The following is a 19,487-nucleotide window of genomic DNA, read 5'->3' as shown; positions in this document are numbered from 1 at the left end:
GCTGGGCTCTCTCCAGTATGTCCATGTCTCTCCTGTACTGGGGAGCCCAGCGCTGGACACAGCGCTCCAGGCGTGGCCTCACCGGTGCCGAGTGGAGGGGAAGGATCACCTCCCTCGACCTGCTGGCGACGCTCTGTCTAACGCAGCCCAGGACACCACTGGCCCTCTTTGCTGCAAGGGCACGTTGCTGGCTCAGGGTCAACCTGGTGTCCACCAGGACCCCCAGGTCCTTTCCTGCCAAGCCGCTTTCCAGCTGGGTGGCCCCCAGCCCATACCGCTGCCTGGGGTTGTTCCTCCCAGGGGCAGGACTTTGCACTTCTCCTCGTTGAACTTCATGAGGTCCCTGTTGGCCCATTTTCTCCAGCTTGTTGAGGTCCCTCTGGATGGCAGCACAACCCTCTGGCATCTCACAACTTCTCCCAGTTTGGTGAACTTCAACTCCTTACTTAACCCAGTAAGTTATTCTTAACTGTGGTCTCAAAGGTCCTTGCAAATATTTCTGAATTAATTAAACCTGCGTCATTCACTTAGGGAGTAAAAAAGCCAATTTGGGAGCCTTTTTATGGTAGGTCAGGCTGAAGCACAGGGATTTCCAGTTTTCGGCAGCAGAGGTAGGAAGGGAGCTTGGGGAACCTCCTTCCAAGGTCTGGCTGGTGAACACCTGATCCTCTCTACATCTGGCCACAATGGTTTCACCCATGTTGCTGCTGCCAGTGCCTGCTTTGAGAGTCTGTATGATCGGCATGGGATAGACTAACATCTCGCTAAAGATGACCTCCGTGAGGAAGACTGATCCTGGTTCAGGCCATCAGTTTTTGACATCATCCTAACAGCGATAGCTATTTCTGGACGCCCAGAAAGCCGGGTGGGAGTAGGGTCAGGTTCCCTCCATGCACATATGATGATGTTGCTCTTTGAAAGAGGACTGTGTGTTCGCCTGTTGGACTGAGGGCCATGAAAATGATCAGGGGGCTGGAACACCTCTGCTATGGAGAAAGGCTGAGAGAGTTGGGGTTGTTCAGCCCAGAGAAGAGAAGGCTTCGGGGAGACCTTCTTGCAGCCTGTCAGTACTTAAAGGGGGCTTGTAAAAAAGATGGGGACAGACTTTTTAGCAGGGCCTGTTGTGACAGGACAAGGGGGAATGGCTTTAGACTGCAAGAGGGTAGGTTGATGTTGGATGTAAGGAAGAAATGTTTTACGCTGAGGGTGGTGAAGCACTGGCCCAGGTTGCCCAGAGAGGTGGTGGATGCCCCATCCCTGGAAGTGTTCAAGGGGCTCTGAGCCACCTGATCTAGTTGAAGATGTCCCTGTCCACAGCAGGGGGGTTGGACGAGATGATCTTTGAAGGTCCCTTCCAACCCAAACCGTGCCATGAGTAAATATTGAGGTGCAGGAAAACGGTGATTTGTTGAAGGTTGGGCAGGTGAAGAAAGCAAAACCCCAAGCCCTTACCGCAGGCTTGTCCTCCTCCTCGTGTGCCGTTCGTTACAGCGGCTGTCACTCGTGTGGAAGCCGCCTGTTTATTTAAAAGCAAAAAAAAAAAAAGAAAATGAAGTGGGTTTTCAGAAAGGGTGAATGGTTGCTGTGATTCATCTTTTCTGTTGAAGAGTGGAAAAGCAGAGGGTGGGGTGGGGGAATAATGTTCAGTGACACATCAAAGGCCTCGTTTCAGCTTCAGAGACACATGCAAGGAATTAGTCACTGCGTCTTAGTGCAACAAAACCCTTTTCCCTCCCTGAACTCAACAGCTCCTCTCCCTGCGATGGCCAGCTAGCCACAGCTCTGGTGCAGGAGATGACCTACACCCCGTTAGCCGTCCCAACGTGGTTCGCAGCCAAAGCAGCTCCTTGCGTGATGTTAAAGAAGAGAAGAAGTCAATGCACGGCTCAAGGAGCCCCCCATGCAAGGCGCTTGGCCCCCGGGTGATTTCCCATAGGAGACCGGGCTTTGCTTTTCGGTGCGGAGCTCCCAGCAGCAGGGCTCATCCTGATCGTTATTTTTACATCCTTTGCATCTCATCCAAAGCGAGAGGTTTGGGGTCACAGAGAAGGGGAACCCGGTGGTGGTGAGATCTTTCTGCCATCGGACGAGCCCGTGGGCAGCTCTCCTCTGCTGCGGATCACAGCTCCAGCGAAAGGCTGGAAAACCACAAACGGGATTTAAAAGGAGCAGGGAGGGGGAGAGGGAACAGCAGGTTTGTTTTCCAGGGCAGCTGAGCCATGCTGATGGCTTGCTGCCACCGAAAAGAAAAAAAAAAGACCTTTTTCCCCTTTCCTTATGCTCATGCTTGCTCTCGTCCTACTGTGAGCTGCTTCAAAGAGCTAACCGGTGCAAACGCTAACCTTGCTCCTCGTTTTGCCCTCTTCCCTGCCAAAAAAAAAAAAAGAAAACTGAACAATTTTTTATTTTTCATTATGCGGTTGGGGCCAGCACAAGGCAGTCGGGTGGTCTCGGTTGAGCCACTACATTTTAGCATCCTACTGATAGCAGCAGTGGTTTCTGGGGTCCCAGAAAGCCGGGTAGAAGTCGAGTTGTGTCTCCTCCTCACACACAGAAAAAGATTGCCTCATTTTCCAGGAATTAGGAATATGTCAGAGGTGGGGGTTAATCCTGCCTTTGATTGTGGACGGCTGTATCCGGGTAGGATCTGAGCACTTTCTGCAGCACTAAATACTAATTCTTTGCTTTCTGGAAGCACGGGGAGGTGCAGCCAAACCCCCCTATAGCAGCAGCACACACACAAGTACCATTTTTAAGCCACTTATTACTTTATAAAGAGGTTATTGCCTTTTTTTCCCCCCTCCAGCATCAATCATCTTGACAAGGTCCGCTTATTTTAAAACATACGTCCTGCAGCCTAAAACCCAGCTTTTCCTATAGGAGGATCCCCAGCCATGTACGGGAGAGCACGGTGCATATACACTATAGATATAGATATAAAAACAGATATAAAAATAAACACCAGTGGCAATTACTCAGGTTTCTAACCCCCATTTTTGAAAAGGAAGGTTGAAAACGAAGACGCAGTGCTGAGCATCCCAACCCACCGGGGCAGCGGTGCCGAAGCCGGCTCCTTTCTCCTCGGCAGAGCCGGCGCCGTGACATCAGGGTGTTTTTCTGCAGAGCTCGCAGGATGTTGCAGCCGGCCAAGAGCTGTGTTTATGTTGATAACATTACAAGTATTTCCTCTCCGTTTCCGAAACCAGCAGGGAGGGAACCGAGGGGGAAGGGAGACTCGGGTTTCTCCGGCTTTGGGGTAGGACTCTCGAGGCCTTTTATGTTAAGAAGCGGGTAACGGCGTACCGCTGGCATTTATTTATACTGCATTTGGGAATAGGGAGTATTTAATAGCAGGGGCTGGGAGCTGGGCTGGCACAGCCCTCCCCTTGCGCAGGGCTCTTTCGTTTGCTCTCTGCTCTGGATCCGGTTTTAAGGTGATAAAGCGGCGCTGGCAGCTGATTGCCGGTCACGGGAGCAGCTCCCGGGATTTTTGTGTAATGATCTACCCAGCAAGCCATGATGCTCTCGGGGCTGCCCGGCGTCCTGTTTCTTTTGACGTTCACAGTAATAAAGCCATAAAAACTCAGGACCCGCACGGACCACCTGCATACAGCTCTCTTCACGAAAACGGGGCAAGCCTTGGGGAAATTGGGTATTCTCTCCCCTTGCCAACCCTCTCCTCCTAATGTGACCCACTCAAGGATCAATGAACCTTTTAAACGTAATAGCAAGGGGGTTTGAAAGACAGGCGTCCCCGTTAGCGACTGGTTTGTCTGCTCTTGGGGCAAACTGCTGCTGTGGAACTAGCGCTGGCATAGCTGTGGGGATCCCAAATGAACGGGATCCCAAATGAACAGGATCCCAAATGAATGGGATACCAAACGAACAGGATCCCAAATGAATGGGAATCCCAAATGAACAGGATCCCAAATGAACAGGAACCAAATGAACACGGGACCCCAAATGAACAAGGTCCCAAATGAACGGGACCCCAAATGAACAAGGTCCCAAATGAACAGGAACTCTTGTTCTGAGAAACGGGGTAGGGGCAAGAGGAAAGGAGCCACATCCACCTACGAGAATAGCGTTTCTATACAGATATTAATCAAAACACAAGCGAACAGCCACTTTTTTTCCTAGCAGTGTTTGCAGAAGAGCCAGGTCTTTCCCTTTACCTTGTTACTGTTTTCTTGTTGCGGTAGCGATGGGTTCCTGGTGAGGGAAGCGGTTGCGATGGCGAGACCTTGGCGCCTTCATCAGCCCCTGCGAGGTTTCAGGAGCATCTCAGTGCCGCCGTTACGTTCGTTTGGAGATTCAGCGTGGACTTAGGGTCCTTCTGCCTTTGCACGTGGGTCCGATCGCGAGGAGCGTCCTATTTCTGTGGGTTTCCACAGTGGGATGCTCGAAGGATCTGTTTCCTGCAGCGAGTTGCTTTCATTCTTGCTGGCGGCGCAGCTTCATGTGCTTCCTGGTTGCAATTAAGCACGGGGAGGACACGAGCTCCCTTTCCTACACTGGGGGGTGGAAAACCTCTTTGGCTTAGGACCATCTCAGCTCCAGAGTGCAATTGCTTGTTGAGTGGCCTTGGAGCAAAAGCCGACATCCTGGTGCGCTTGCCGCTGTGCTTTTCCCCAAGCTCCAGCTGTGCTGGCTTGCCGTCAACCCTAAAAACATAGAATCACAGAATCGCAGAATCATAGAATAGTTTGGGTCGGAAGGGACCTCTAAAGGCCCCCCAGTCCAACCCCCCTGCCGTGGGCAGGGACATCTTCAACCAGATCAGGTTGCTCAGAGCCCCGTCCAACCTGACCTGGAATGTTTCCAGGGATGGGGCATCCACCACCTCTCTGGGCAACCTGTGCCAGTGTTTCACCACCCTCAGCGTCAAAAGTTTCTTCCTTATAAACATCGGGTTTTCTCTCCAAAGCCAAAACAGTTTAGACCAAGCGCATCTCAGACTCTGGCAGGCAGTTGAACGAGTTGCATGGGGTGTGTTAAGCACCAAGAGTGGAGCGTGTCATCAAAACCCTACCGGTTGCGGGTTTTCTGGACATCCCACCCTGGAGCAGAGCCTCACGGGAGGCATTGCAGGACCAGCCCTGCTCTCACCAAGTGTCAGGAGGACTGAATCCGTTCAAATTCATCTAGACAGATATTTTAACCAGTGATGAAACCCTCTGGAAAGTTGGCTGCTCGCACCAGTGGGACCCCTTGGAGAAAGCCCTGCCCCAGGACTGGCCGTGGAGGGAGCCGAAGGAAAGCTCTTATCTCTGGAGCTTGGTTTCCTTCTGGTTCAGGGTTTGTCTGACCTTTTGGTCACTGAGTAAGTTCGATTTTTGCCAGGTTTTCTTTCGGGGGGGGGAACATGTAAGTGGGTGGTGCTGGTGGGAGGATACTCCTGGGTGGGGTGGGGAGGATCTTGTATTTCTGATATCGTTTCCAGCGTGTTGATGACTTCAGTGTTGTCCTTTTGCCCGGAGTTTGGGATGGGTCTAGATTAAATAAATACAATGAGAACAAACAACACGAGATGTATTTAAGAAGGGGAGGCTTAGACCGTGTATCGGGAATAGAACTCGTTCTTGGCACCGTGACGAGTTGACTTGGCGGCGAGATCTTGCAGCCTTCTCCCAGGAGACGCTGAAGATGCAACGGGACACGTGACAAAAGCCTGAAGGAGAGGAGAGAGTCGTACAGCAGCTGCTGGTCAATGGCACGTAGCAGAGCCGCCTCTGAGCCCTCTCTGGGCTCGTAGCAGATGCGAGATGCTGACCCGTCCTTGGGAGGCCCCGGGGTCTGGGGCTTGGCAGCTTTGGGCTCTCTTCTGGCCAGGCCGATGACATCTCACATCGCGCTGTCGTTTGCCTCAGCCTCTGGACCCATATCTGTTTGGGAGGAGATAACGATACCCATTTCTCAGGAGCTTTTTGAAGTCCACAGAGGAAAGAAATCACCGTAAAAACCCTTGTATTTAAAAGGGCTGGGGGAGAAAGCCTGGGGGAGACAACTCTACTGATGTCATCGTCCTGTAATTTTGCAGGACATTTCCTGGGAAGAAATGTACAGTACAACGAATGTGCAGCCTGCGCTTGCAGATGATGTTGGATTATTATTTACGGGTATTTGTTTCGTCCGCACGTGCAGGGAATCTGATGGGGTTTGAATGGAGCCGAGCCTGGTCTTGTGCGGGTGTTCTGCCTGCACCCAGTAACGGGCAGGGGCTTCAGTGAGCTGGCAGGGATCCGCTGGGCACTGCCCGCAGGAGGAGCTGACCTCTCCTTCCTCCCTGCCTCCGGTTCCTGGGCATTTTGGATCAAGGTTCCTCGCCGTGGTCTTCACGTGTATTGCATTTCAGTTTGCTCAGAGTACACTCATTTGCAGACCGTTATATGAACACATTATTAATTTCCTTTAAGACCAGGTACGTATCTTTGGTGCTCAGCTTCATAGCTCGTTCCTCTCGTGCTCTCCCACAGTTCGCTCATTCCCTGCTTCATCTCTGATCACCTTTGCTGGTCCGCCAGACTGGGAGCTCTCCATGCGCCCTCCAGTTGGGAACGTATGCACATATCGATAAATCCTTCCCATCCACATGCCTGCAGGGACTCCAGCCACACGTTCACTCCTCCCTTCCAGCTCTACACACGCAAGATGCATAGCGGCGTCCCCAGTTTGAATTATTTTGGGATGATGTTGCACGAGAGTTTAAATAACTGTTCTTTGCTCTCTTCCCCAGGTCAACATGGATTTGTGGTTCTTTCTCCTTTTGCTCGGAAGTGGCCTGATAAGTGTAGGTGCTAACAACATTACGACAGGTAAACTACACTCGTTGTCTCCTCTCTTTTGTCCCTAAACCATCAAAGGAGTAAGTGCTCGCATGCTCTGTGACTTACCCCTTCTGCCCTCCACTTAACTGCAATATTAAGTGTCAAAAAGAGGGTGATGGGCTGCAGGTGCTCATAAATGGGACCTGCAGGTTTTACCTCTAGCAAATACTGATCCTCTCCTACAGAGGCTCTAACCTTTGTACCTCCTCGATATCGTAATACGTATTCAAGTTACCTGCTTTTATAGGGTGTGCATCACCATGCTGTGCAAAGCATTCCCTGTCCTGGACTTGGGATTTTTTGGCCTTGTAGTTACAGTCGCACGAATCTTCAGCATCTAAACCCTCCAGTGTTACTGAAAGGTATCTCATGGAGGTTCCCTTGCGCTTTCTCCTCTCGCAGAGCCACCCACAACAGTGCCCACCTCTCCCAGGAGTCCCACCAAAGCTCCTACAGCAGGTCCTCAGGATGGGACTACGACGAGCGCAAACAGCCTCAACATTAGCACTCCAGTGACTGTTTCTACCGTGGCGTCAAAGCCACCCACAACCACAGCCACCAGGATCTCCCCCAGCACCACCGCTGCCAGCCTCAACACCTCCATCCTGGGGACAACCGTGCCCGTGCCTCCAGCCACCTCCCTGCTACCCAGCGTGACGCCATCCGCTCCGCGCACCACTCTCCCCAGCACAGAAGCGGAGACGACGGAGAGGAATTTCAGTGCGACGGTGACAACGCAAGAGACCTCTTCCGCTGCCCACAACGGTAGGCATCTCCTTCACTTCTTCTCCAGGCCACCCTGCCTCCGGGTTTGTGTCTTTGCTCTTCTTTTGTTTTGCTGAACAGAAGGGAATGAGAAGACATTTTGGGGCAAATTCCATGGTGATACGAAACAATATAACTCCCTGAACTGACCAGATCAGAAGAGATTTGTCCTGCCGAAGGTTTGGGCTTCTTGCCAAGATGCTGGGGCACCAGAAACCCTAGGATCTCCTTCCACTTTTGTCACAGATTAATTTAATCGCTTTTTGTGGTTTCCGGCGTGTGAAACAGGGCTAGTGCTGCAGAGCTCCCAGGTGCTGGCTGAAAAGTTGATCCGTAACGGGTCTGTGTAGGCAGTAGCAATAAATCACTCCGGGTTGCTGCTCAGCTGCAGAGCTTCGGTTATCCAGAGTGTTGCTGCATTTATTTGTGTTTTGGTAGCCACTGTGGGCTCAAGCCATGCTTTTTGGCACTGTACAAGCACACACACAACAAGGCAGTCCCCGTCCCACAGGAGGTAAGGCTTAGACTAGAGGTGGCCAAGCAGGGGTGAGATCCAGCTCCTGGGGAAAGCTGGTAAGTTGGCTCATTATCCAAAATTAGCCAAGCTGGGGATGAAGGATAGTGCCGTAGGACGGTGCTGGCCCATCTGGTAGGGTAACCTGTTTGCTCCACCTGATGGCTGCTAAACTGCTTGCAGACACAAGCCACACACGATTTGATAAACCATCTGAAGGTGCTCGCTCTCCACCGTGGTGAGCGCCAGGAGCAATGCGGTGAGACCTTACTGAGCAGAGTATTCCATGCGCTGGATGTCTCAGTCTTGCATTTGCTGGCACATCTGATGATGGGATGGGTGCCCCATCCCTGGAAGTGTTCAAGGTCAAGTCAGACGGGGCTTTGAGCAACCTCATCTAGTTGAAGATGTCCCTGCCCACGGCAGGGGGGTTGGACTAGATGATCTTTGAAGTCCCTTCCAACCCAAACTATTCCGTGATTCTATGCTTACGTTATCAGTTTTTTCCCCATTACTTGGGCTACTTTAATCTTTGAAAGGTCTGGATGAGCAAAATTTGTCTCTATTGCCATGCTGCTGTCATTCCCCCTTGGCACATCATAAAAGTGGCCCCTAGGAATGTAGAGTTTGGCTGCTCAATGTAGGTTAAGTGCAAAAATCAGGCAAAAAGAGGCTGAGGTGACCAGAAATCTTAGCTGATCTGTGATTCTTCAGCCATGGTTTGCCCATTGCTGCATCGTTTGAGACCCAGCTTTGATACCACGTGCCTCTGAGTTGCAACAGTTACGTAGCAGTGCCTGCTAAAGGTTATAGTGAAAGCCTTGGCAGTGCAGGATTTAGTGGAAAAACAGGATGGGTAACTTGGTGGTGGGGTAGAAAAGACCGAAAGAAGATAATACTGGAGTTAATGCGGGGAGATGTCAAGCGTACATTCCTTAAGAATAAATTCCTCAAGGGATATTGGGTGTTGGGTGTCTAAACCCCTCTTCGCGTCAGTGAGATGTGTGTGCCCTCTTCCTCTGGGCATCTTTGGAAACCGCAGCCCACGAAGCTGCAGTGAAGTTGTCTTTGCCACCGACATAGGAAGGGATGTGGCTGAAGGAAGTTTGCAACCCAACTTTTGTAGTGTCCTGCCATCCCCGAACTCATCCAGCTTCCTTTCAAACACAAATCCTCAAGGCTTTTTTGCAGAGTGAAGGAGTCCAGAGTAACCTTAGATACACGCACGGTGCAAGTTTAGAATAAACGTAGCCTTCGAGTGGGAGTGATGGAGGCAAAAGCCTTCAGTACTGCTAAGATCTGGATTTTGTAATACGATGTCTGCTAGCGGGGGACTGAATTTATCACTTCTGTGTCTTTGCTACTTTTTTTATGACTTGGGTTGCTGGTTTTGGTGAACTCCCTCGGTGTACGCCATGACACGTTGGCCGTTGCACCATCAAGGCCGCATGTGGCTTCTCACTTGATGTCGGTCCCGAGAACAAATGACCAAACCTGATTCTTTTTTTATTTCAAGTAATTTGTCAAGGAGCAAAATTAGTTTTAGGGCTGCCTTTGCCATTAATCTTAATGGGGAATTTGGATATCAGTCATGGAAGAATTAAGTGGTGCTCAAGAGAGGGACAGGGGCAGAAGGCGCCGCATGAGTTACATGTTGTACAGACAGTTCCTGCTTCTCCAAACCTACCAAGATTGTCCTTAACCCCGTGCTGCAGCTCTTCACACGTAAAACGGGCGTGGGGTGCCTGTGCCGGCAGCGTTGCAGCAGGAGAGCTGGGCTGTGCTCTCATCAGCCCACATTTGTTCTGGTTTCCTCTAGATGAGACACCCAAAACAGCGGGCAGAGGTTTCCTTGGACGCCCGTCATCCCCACCCCTGAGCCCAGCTGCTCTTAATTGAACTCTTGGCTCAGCCACTCTTTTAAAATTATGCACGAGTGTTATCTCTTAATATTTAAGTGCTAATGAATTACACCAGTGACTTGCTGGTTATAGGGTTGAACGGTCTGTGTTGTCGATTAAGAGCCGTAAGTTGTGTTTATCGATGTTACAGCTCGGCTTCAGCTCCCTGCTCTGCTGATAAAAAGTTGGGTTTTGTTCCTTTTTCCTTGTTACTAAGTGAAGGCTGAAACTCGTTTTAACATCCTGGCTTTGTAGCTGGTGTTTTAAAGGAAAGATTTACAAGAAGATGATGAGAGTTACTAAATTTGTTACTGTCTTGGTCTTTGATCCTTCCTGTCTTATTAAAATGTGTATTTCTTTGTTGCTAAGAGACTTTTGTTTTCTTTTTTTGCAGGTAACTCTGACAGAAGAGGTAAGAATTTTATATTTCCTTGCTCTGTAGTCAAGCCCTCAGTAAAAGCATTTCCAGAAGTATTCTGCTATTAGATAGCTCTCCTTATGACACACTTCCAAACTTGCTTTTACAAAACCTATCAAGCTCTTCAGGAGAGCTGGTGACACACTGATATCTTAATTTGTGTTGGGCTCCTCTTTTCAGAAATAAACAATTCCGTACCAATTTGTACATGTCCTATTAGAGACGACGAGTTCCTGCTGAACGCTCTGAAAATATCAGCGTTACCGTCCCTTGAGTCGGATGACCAAGATCTAAGAAGCCGTTCAAGACATTTCCTTCTTTTTTTGCTTATGAATTGTCTTTATTGACTGTGACTTACCCTATTTGATCCGGACCCATTCTGCAAGTGACGTGAATAATTATTATTCTCCTTAATTCTGTTGGCGAGCAGTAGCACAAATCCATTTCTTGCAATATAATAGCACTTAGGTGCATTTTTCCATCTCTCAGTTCTGAGAACTGGCATCGCTACCAGAGTATTTGCAATTACTCATTGCTTTAGCAGCATGGGAGCGGGTAGAGCGGAGGTACAGCCGGTCTGGTCGCTACCTATAGAAACACGCTTCCTCTGTGTGTTTTCATCATTGCTCTGATGGGTGTCTCAGCTTTGTAAACTCCACGGCAATCCGCTTTGCGCTGCCCGGTGTGCCAAACCTGCACCGTCCCGCTGATGGTGTAGAGGAAAAGACAGATGCTCTGCGATAGTTACTGTCAGTACACATTGGCACAGGGGGAATAAAAGGGACGCGGGCCCGAGGGAATTCGTTTAAAATAATGGTTAAGGTGCTGTAGAAATATTCTGCGTAATTCCCTTGGATCTGGCATGGCTTAGGTGTTGTTTTGTGCTATCTCTGACGCCGTTCATCCCTGCTCCTGAGAGCACAGAAACGAAAAATGGGAAAAAAATCTGACTTCCTAATGGTATCAATATTAATATTGCTAATATTAATATTACCATTACTATTAATCAAGTAATTAATATTTTCCACGTCCTGTGACTTGGAGGATTATTCTGGGGGGATATTTGCAATGATATTGCAAAATTAAAAGCTTTCCTAACAAAATGTTGATTGAGGGTTATTTTGAAGATGAGGAGCAGAAAACTACTTTTTATCCGAATTAGTGAAAATCTTCTGCCTCTTATTGCTGGCACTCGTGCTGTCACGTGCAGCCACCCACCGTGGTGTATCTCAACCACCAAGTACACTTTGACAACTGATTATTTACGACTCCTGCAGGAAACAAGTAGCCCTTTTATTTCCATCCCCCTCCCAAATCGGCGTTGACAGAAGAGATCTCTGCAAGCTTTGGGGCTGTTGGGTGATGGAGCTGCCCGTGCTGGAGTGTCGGTGCCGAGCAGGGTGGCGTGGAAGGATGTTTGCAGGTGGCTCTGCTCGCCCTGGTCTTCTGATTTGGGGTCAGAAGGGGATTTTTCCTGAAGTCAGACTGATGGAAATCAGTGGTTTGCCTTTCCCAGCAGCACCCAACGCTCGCAGCGTCTGCAAGTCCTTCCCCATCCCCTTTTAGCGACCGTGGCCTTTTAGGGCATCCATAAGGTCTTCTTGTGCTACGGCTGCTAACGAGACGGTTTAATCCTTCGCAAGCCTGGAAGGGAGAGGCTAACTCAGGCGTCCTTGGCAGGCTTGCTAAAAAGTCTTGCCTGCTTTCCCCAGGGGGAAGAGAGTAAAGCTGCACAAATATTTATGACTTTACCTGTTCAAGGGGTGATGCCGTGCTCCAGGCTCAAGCTCCACATCTGAGACAGCTGTGGTGATGTATCAGCAAGACAGATCCCTTCCTGGTGGGGCAGTGTGGATGAGAAGTGCCCTGCCTTCTCCTGCTCTGTGCCTAGAGTTGGTATGATGGATGAAGCGGTCATTTCAGTAAGCAGAAAACCCTGGTCCTTGGCTGGAGAGACGCTAATGCCTAGGAGGTGTGCCGCCTCCTGATGTGCCTCCTGAAGGGGTCGTCCAATGGTTGCACCATAGAATCACAGCATGGTTTGGGTTGGAAGGGACCTTCAAAGATCATCTAGTCCAACCCCCCTGCCGTGGGCAGGGACATCTTCAACTAGATCAGGTTGCTCAGAGCCCCGTCCAACCTGACCTGGAATGTTTCCAGGGATGGGGCATCCCCCACCTCTCTGGGCAACCTGGGCCAGTGTTTCACCACCCTCAGCGTAAACAATTTCTTCCTTATATCCAGTCTACAGCTACCCCCTTTAGTTTAAAGCCATTCCCCCTTGTCCTGTCACAACAGGCCCTGCTAAAAAGTTTGCCGCCATCTTTTTTATAAGCCCCCTTTAAGTACTGACAGGCTGCAAGAAGGTCTCCCCAAAGCCTTCTCTTCTCCAGGCTGAACAACCCCAATTCCCTCAGCCTTTCTTCATAGCAGAGCTGTTCCATCCCCCTGATCATTTTTGTGTCCCTACACTGGACCCGCTCCAACAGGTCCGTGTCTTTCTTATGCTGAGGGCTCCAGAGCTGGACGCAGTGCTGCAGGTGGGGTCTCACCAGAGCAGAGGAGAGGGGCAGAATCCCCTCCCTCGACCTGCTGGCCACGCTGCTTTGGATGCAGCCCAGGATACAGTTGGCTTTCTGAGCTGCAAGCACATGTTGCCAGCTGACATCCAATTTTTTACCCACCAGGATCCCAAGTCCTTCTCAGCAGGGCTGCTCTCAATCCCTTCATCCCCCAGCCTGGATTGATACTGGGGGTTGCCCTGACCCAGGTGCAGGACCTGGCACTTGGCCTTGTTGAACCTCATGAGGTTCACATGGGCAGAGAAAGGGCCGTGCCTACCTTCCAGAAAGGCATCCAGGCATGCTTTGAAGAAAGAAGGCAACGAACCCTCTCCTGTTTCCCTATGGATGGGTTGAAATAATGCGTCCGTATCCCACCAGGATGGACAGAAAGCAGCAGAGAGACCTGGAGCTCGGGAGGATCCTCTGGCTTTGAAGCATTGCTCTGCTTGTTGCATACCTCTCCCAAAGCTCCTCACTGCCATGGCAGCACCTTGTAGGAGATGGGGCTGGAGGACCGCTGTGCTGAGCGGCGTACGATGGCAGTCTGGCTTGGTCCCGAGCAAAGCATGAGCGTGCGTGCGACGTGCTCCCAAGGGAGTAATTTAAGGTGTTTTGTGAATACACTCACTGGTTTATCCTGAGCCGCAGTGTCTGGTGTGGCTTCTTTTTCCACCTCCCAGATATGACCAGGAAGGAAATATTGCAGGAAAAGAAAACGGATCTGCTCCTGCAGGCTCTTTGTGATGTTTGCAGGGAACGTAGCTGGCCTGTGATTTAAACTCTCCTTGAGATCTAAGAGATAGGATTTAAATTCTTGCTTCTGCTCTGCTCCCCCTCTGCAACCAGGATTTGCTTTTCCAGGAGCTCCACATCTCGTGTGCTGGGGGTTTTGTGTAAGAAATATTGACCCTACGTCTTTGCTTCCATTTCTTTTACCCCCATTTTTTTTGCTTATGATCCCTTAGTTTCTTGTCTGCTCGATTTGACTCAAGTTTTGTGGGCAGGCGTTGACAGCGATGAGCAAGGAGGGCTGCTCAGCCCTGCCCCTCTCTGCTGGGCAGCTGCGCCCGGGCCTGTGTGATGTATAGGGGACAGCCTATAGACCGCTATATAGCACCTCTACCTACATTTGGAGACATGATCTCGAGCGTCAGAAGATGGTTTGCTGGCTCCTCAGAGGTGCTAGGACAAGATTTAAGCGTCCTGATGACTTCCAGTCTCTAGAGCGAGATGGGTGCTCCAGCACTGCAGGTCTGTGGAAGCAGAGGGTTGAGTCCTTGTCCCTTCTCCAAGCGAATTGCAAGCATGAAACCCCCGGGGCCGAGGCTGAAGCGGGACAGGAGCTGCGGGGGGGGCTGGCACCGCTCGCCAGGGCTGGGCAGGGAAGGAGGGACTGGCTGAGGACCCTCCAGCTTGTTTCCTGCCTGGGCTTTGCTGGGTGGGCCGGGCAGCACGCCGGCGGTTAGCAGCCACGGTGGAAAAGCTCTAACTCATCCTGCCAGATGTGTCGAAAGAACGGCTGCAAAAAAAAAAACAACCCCCCAGGCTCCTTGCATCCTGCTGCCAGAGGCACCCCTGCCGAAACCCCGGCCCATAAATCACGTCTCCTGCCAACCGGCGCTGCCGCAGCGGCCCCTGCCTGGCTCAGCACCGGTTAGGCTGAGCTTAGCTCCGTCCAAGGCAGGAGAAATGGTCCAACGATGCGTAGTGGGGGCACAGCGCTGTGGGCTTTGTCACCTTCCCCTCCTCCAGCCAGGATGGTGATGATGGTTACGGTCAGAGGTCTCAAGGGGAAGCACGTTAGAGGAGAGGCAAGGGCTGGCTGTGGTTGGGCTAAGACGCTCCGTGGTTGCTTTGCCTTCCTGGTCTTGCTTTTGGAAAGCCTCACGGTGCGTAATGCTAAGGCTCAAGCAGCTACTGAGCATGCAGGACGCAGAAATGCCTCCCAATAAATTCCTTGGCTTTTTGCTGCTGGACTGGGGGAGATGCCGACACATGAGGACGGTAGATGGAAAGAACAAAGACATGCAAGACTGGGAGGATTTCATGGTTTTATTTGCCATGCCAGGTCATTGCCTTCAAATCGTTACACAAAAATCATATCTTCTGGTCGGAATAACATTTCTAGACCTCACGACCACAGAGGGACAAATGCAGAAATGTAACCAGAGTGCCCCTTGGTAGCTCAGTAGTCAGAGGGAGATGGACAAAATAAATCCCACCTCAGAAAACCTGCTGGTTGAAATTGCTGAGACACGTGGAGCAGGAATCTGCCCTGGCAGGGAAACGGATGCACAGAAGGTGGAAAGGGGGGTCATGCCCTGCAGTCTCGGGGGGCCGAGGTGTGTAGACACGGTGCGGTGGCCCATACAGATTGAGCGAGCTGATGGAAAATGAAAATACCCCCAGCTGGCGTCGCTGGCACCCACATTTATCTGAAAAAACGCCCTTCAGGGACATTTTCCTATCTGGTTAGCGTTGCTTGGCTTCCAACCCCATCTGGGTAATCTACTTGCGCCTACCGCTGTTTCACTGACCTCCGGGCCAAGTTACAAATAGTTTATTTAAAAAAAAAATCTCTTGTGGGTCCCGGAGGATGGGAACGTTTCAGATGTGCCTAATCAAAGTGTGTTTGTAAGGGAATTGTGTGGTGCCTGCTCTTGAGAAGCGTCTGCGAGGGACCGAACAACGAAGTGAGCCAAATTAGTTCATACTCGGTGGCCTTGCAGTGCAGAACGTGCACGATGGGTTGTCTAACATCACCTCCGCTCTGAACTCAATATTTCCAGGGAGGAAAGAAGTCCCAGCAGGAGCCGCCTCTTTGCGATGAGCCAGACAGATGATAAGTAGCTCAGTAGCCCTGAGCCTCTCCAGGAAACCTCAGCCTGAAGGTGTTCAGAGCCCACGTGCAGCATGAAACATCGCCCTATTTGACACAGAACTGGAAGCAAAATCGTGACTTTTTTACAAATGTGGTATCTGTGGCATCTTACAAAGGCCACGGTTTTCACTTATTTCAATATAAAGTTCCTTATCATGCTACACCAAACTCATGGACCTGTTTAGAACTTCTTGTATGGATCCTTACGTCTCAGGCAGAAGACTTTGCAAGTCCCCAGGTGATAAAGCAAACTTCTACCGGTGGCTGGTGGGCCACCGTGGGCACGTTCAATTGTGCAGAAGAAACCCGTAAAATAGCCCACTCACAACTTCCTCAGTCACTATTTTCATCTACAAGGTCACAATTTCACAGTGAACAGCTCTTAGAGAAGACTGACGTGCTTTGAATAGTGGTTACAGGTTTTAATCTAACCTCAGAGTGTCTGGGATACGTGGTGCGCTCTCAGGTCATGTATCTGTCTTCACTGTCAGACTGGACAAACATAACCTTACTCAATACCTATTATTATTATTATTATTATTACTATTACTATTACTATTATTATTATTATTATTATTTTGCAAGCAGAAATTGTAGAGCTCTGCCCTGTTAAATGATGGCGCTGGATGTTTTTCGATGTTGATAACCACACCTTTCTTTTCCTATTGCAGATGAGACTCCAATTATAGCTGTGATGGTGGCCCTGTCTTCCCTTCTAGTCATAGTATTTATTATTATTGTGCTGTACATGTTAAGGTAAGAGATGCTTTAATGCTGAGTTCCCTTGTTTGGCAGAAATTAATTACTGAATGAACAGGAATAAGCCTTTTGCGCTGTTTCCTAAGCTAAAGGCTGACACAGCCGCTGTTTTAAAAAGAAACCCGTAAGGATAATGAAAATGGTGTTTGGGGTTATCTAGTAAATGGTGCTTATTCCTTTCTCTATAAAGCTGATCCTCGTGTGGGGTACTGCCTGTTCTGCTACTGAAAATGTCATATTTAGTAGGATAGATTAAACTAAAGTCCTGTCAGTGCAGTTAAAAAGCAGGTAAAGTTTCCTTGCGAGGCTAAAGGAGTTGGATTGAGTAATCCAGGGAAGCTGAACACAGCGCTTGAGCTGGAAAGCCCTTTGCATGTGTAACCAGGTGTGTTATTCCTGGATTCCCATCTCGATATCGAACGTGATCCAACATCCAGAGCCAAGCTCTGCCTTGGGTACCAGACCTGTACTTCGTGCCTGTGCACCTTCCGCTGCGAGGTGGCGTACGACCGGAGCTTGTTAGGAGCATTAGGTGATGCTGTAGCTGGAACTAGAACATAACAGAGCCCTTTTAGGTCCATTTTTAAAAAAAACCAAGCATCTGGGCTGCTCAAAATGTAGCATTCCCAGCTCCTGAGTGCATATCTGCTCAGCTAGAAGAGGGTGTTTGTTCACCTGCAGTAAAGATTTTAATTTACTCACCATTTTGGTGATTAAATAAGCAAAAAAAAAAAAAAAAGAAGAAACAATTTCCTTAACGGTGGAAAAATTCCCTTCGTCTCCTGGCTCTGGGCCTGCCCTCGCAGCAGTGAACCTGATGAGAGTTTTGCCTCGGGAGTTCGGCAGCAGCAGAGTTTGAGTCCTCCCCACCTGGCTTCCAGCCCTTAAAAAAAGGGTTTTTGTTCACCGCTGCCTGCCTGGTGATTCAGCAAAACCCTTAACTTCAGCCAAATGGAGCGTAAGCATCTGCTTCAAGTTAAAAGCACATGGAGAAGGGCTTTGCTACAGAAGGACGGATCAACCTGGAGTTGATGTGCTTTGCTGAATCAGCCCGTGGAGCAGGAACTCCTTGGGGTGTCCTCCATAAAAAGCAGCCTTAAGGCTTCTCCTCCTGGCTTTCACCTTGCTCTGGTCTCCTGCAGCCTTTCCAGATGTGGTCCGTTAAAAGTTAGGCCCGTAAGCAGGATTTTAGAGGTCCCGTAGCCTCTTGGACCCACCAGCTGGTTCATCAAGCCGTAAGAAAGTGAGGAAAGCCCTTCGTGGCTGCATCTCTCATCCAGAAGGTAACCTGGGCTTCTTGGTGGGTATCTACTGACGTTCTCCGCTCCCTTTCTTTGGTAGGTTCAAGAAATACAAGCAAGCAGGGAGTCACTCCAACTCCTTTCGATTGTCCAACGGCCGGACGGATGATGCAGGTGAGTCCCACGTCGGTGCGACACGGGGAGCAAAAATGCGTCTCACAGAAGGAATAAGCTTTGTTCAGATCAAAACGGGTCAATGCAAACGTTCCTAAGAATAACAATGGAATATTTTAGGAGGTTCCCCCCCCCTGCCCAAGCTTGGAATCAGCCAAAGTTAGCTAGTGAAATAACCAGCAATTCTCCTAAAAAATGTAAAAAATGCAAAAATGCCATAAAACCCTTGAAGTGGCAAAAGCAGGTTTGGTTTATGCCCTCTGGGGCAGCTCGCTGGGCAGCACAGAGCTACCCAGGCTGGTCTGCTAACCATTCTGCCTTTCCAATGGGCATTGCCTTCCAACACGGCAATGAGAGACGTGCAACTTGCTGGGCATGTGGCCAGCGTCGTACCCAGCGGCACCTTTCACTGGCCAGCTTGAATGGAAACGGGAACACGCTCGCCGAATACTGGTTTGCAGAGGTGGTTTGCTGGAAATGTGTAAAAAGGAAAATGAAGATTGTGTGCTCTTTAAGTATGGTCTTGGAAGGGCGTATGAAGGCGGTCCTGAGTGTATGTTTATATTATTCCTGGTGGGAATAATATAGATATTATACACCCGAATAAATATAAACACACCAGAATAATATAAATATTAAACAGCAGAAGACAGACCTCTGTAAAAGTCCAGGAGAGCCCGTGGATGCGGCACTGTCGCAGTTTGAGCCCGGTGCAATGACAGCGCCTGAGGACTCAGTGGGCTGGATGTCACGGCTTTGTTCTCCCACCTCATGTTTTTGTAGGGAAGTATTTTTCCATCTACATTTTTATTTGTTTCTTGTTCTGAACTTTCTCTGTTTTCCATGATTTTGGCAAACTTTTATAGAATGAAAATTTATTTCCCAACTTTCATTCCAGCGACAAAATGTTTGCCCTCAAGTGGTTAATATTAAAATGTGCGATCACTTCCAACACCGAACTACTCATGTTCCTCTTGAATTTTCACAGTACCTCTCTGACTCAAATAAGAACCTTTTTTGAAAAAACACATCTTTGGGGAATAATTAAACATCCTTCTACCCTTTCACATTAGGATGACAGCTGATTAAAACTCTCACGCAAATCTTCACGCTAACTGTAGGCACCAAACTAACATTTCTGAGAGAAAGCAGAGAATACATTGGGTTTTGGTTATAAAAACCTTTTTGGACCTCTTAAAGATGCATAAATGCAATTTTAAAGTCTTGTGCAAGCCTGCCATAATGTGCAAACTCTTCTGTCCCTGAGCTTGTCTCGTTTTCTGACTTTGAGCCAGAGCTGCCCGTTGAGGGTCTGAAGTTGGGCATCTCTGTCCTTATGTAGGCACCAAAGTAGAATCACAGAATCATAGAACTATTTCGGTTGGAAGGGACCTCTAAAGGCCATCTAGTCCAACCCCCCTGCCATGGGCAGGGACATCTGCA

The 19,487-nt window shown here is 49.6% G+C and overlaps 1 protein-coding gene across 1 annotated transcript in view; it reads left to right on the top strand.

The window, feature by feature from the left end:
• PTPRA (protein tyrosine phosphatase, receptor type A) overlaps positions 1 to 19,487 on the top strand; it is a 105,327-nt gene that overhangs the window by 67,915 nt on the left and 17,925 nt on the right. The window contains exons 3-7 of the mRNA XM_009290687.1: positions 6,737 to 6,815; positions 7,230 to 7,592; positions 10,402 to 10,419; positions 16,542 to 16,626; positions 17,971 to 18,044. Coding sequence (XP_009288962.1) covers positions 6,737 to 6,815; positions 7,230 to 7,592; positions 10,402 to 10,419; positions 16,542 to 16,626; positions 17,971 to 18,044 — 619 coding nt within the window. The remainder of the gene's footprint in view (positions 1 to 6,736; positions 6,816 to 7,229; positions 7,593 to 10,401; positions 10,420 to 16,541; positions 16,627 to 17,970; positions 18,045 to 19,487) is intronic.

The sequence above is a fragment of the Aptenodytes forsteri genome, unplaced genomic scaffold (assembly GCF_000699145.1).
Source record: "Aptenodytes forsteri isolate BGI_AS27 unplaced genomic scaffold, ASM69914v1 Scaffold236, whole genome shotgun sequence".
NCBI lineage: Eukaryota > Metazoa > Chordata > Aves > Sphenisciformes > Spheniscidae > Aptenodytes > Aptenodytes forsteri.
Note: the sequence above shows the minus strand (reverse complement) of the source record. Positions and strands in the feature narration are given on the sequence as shown.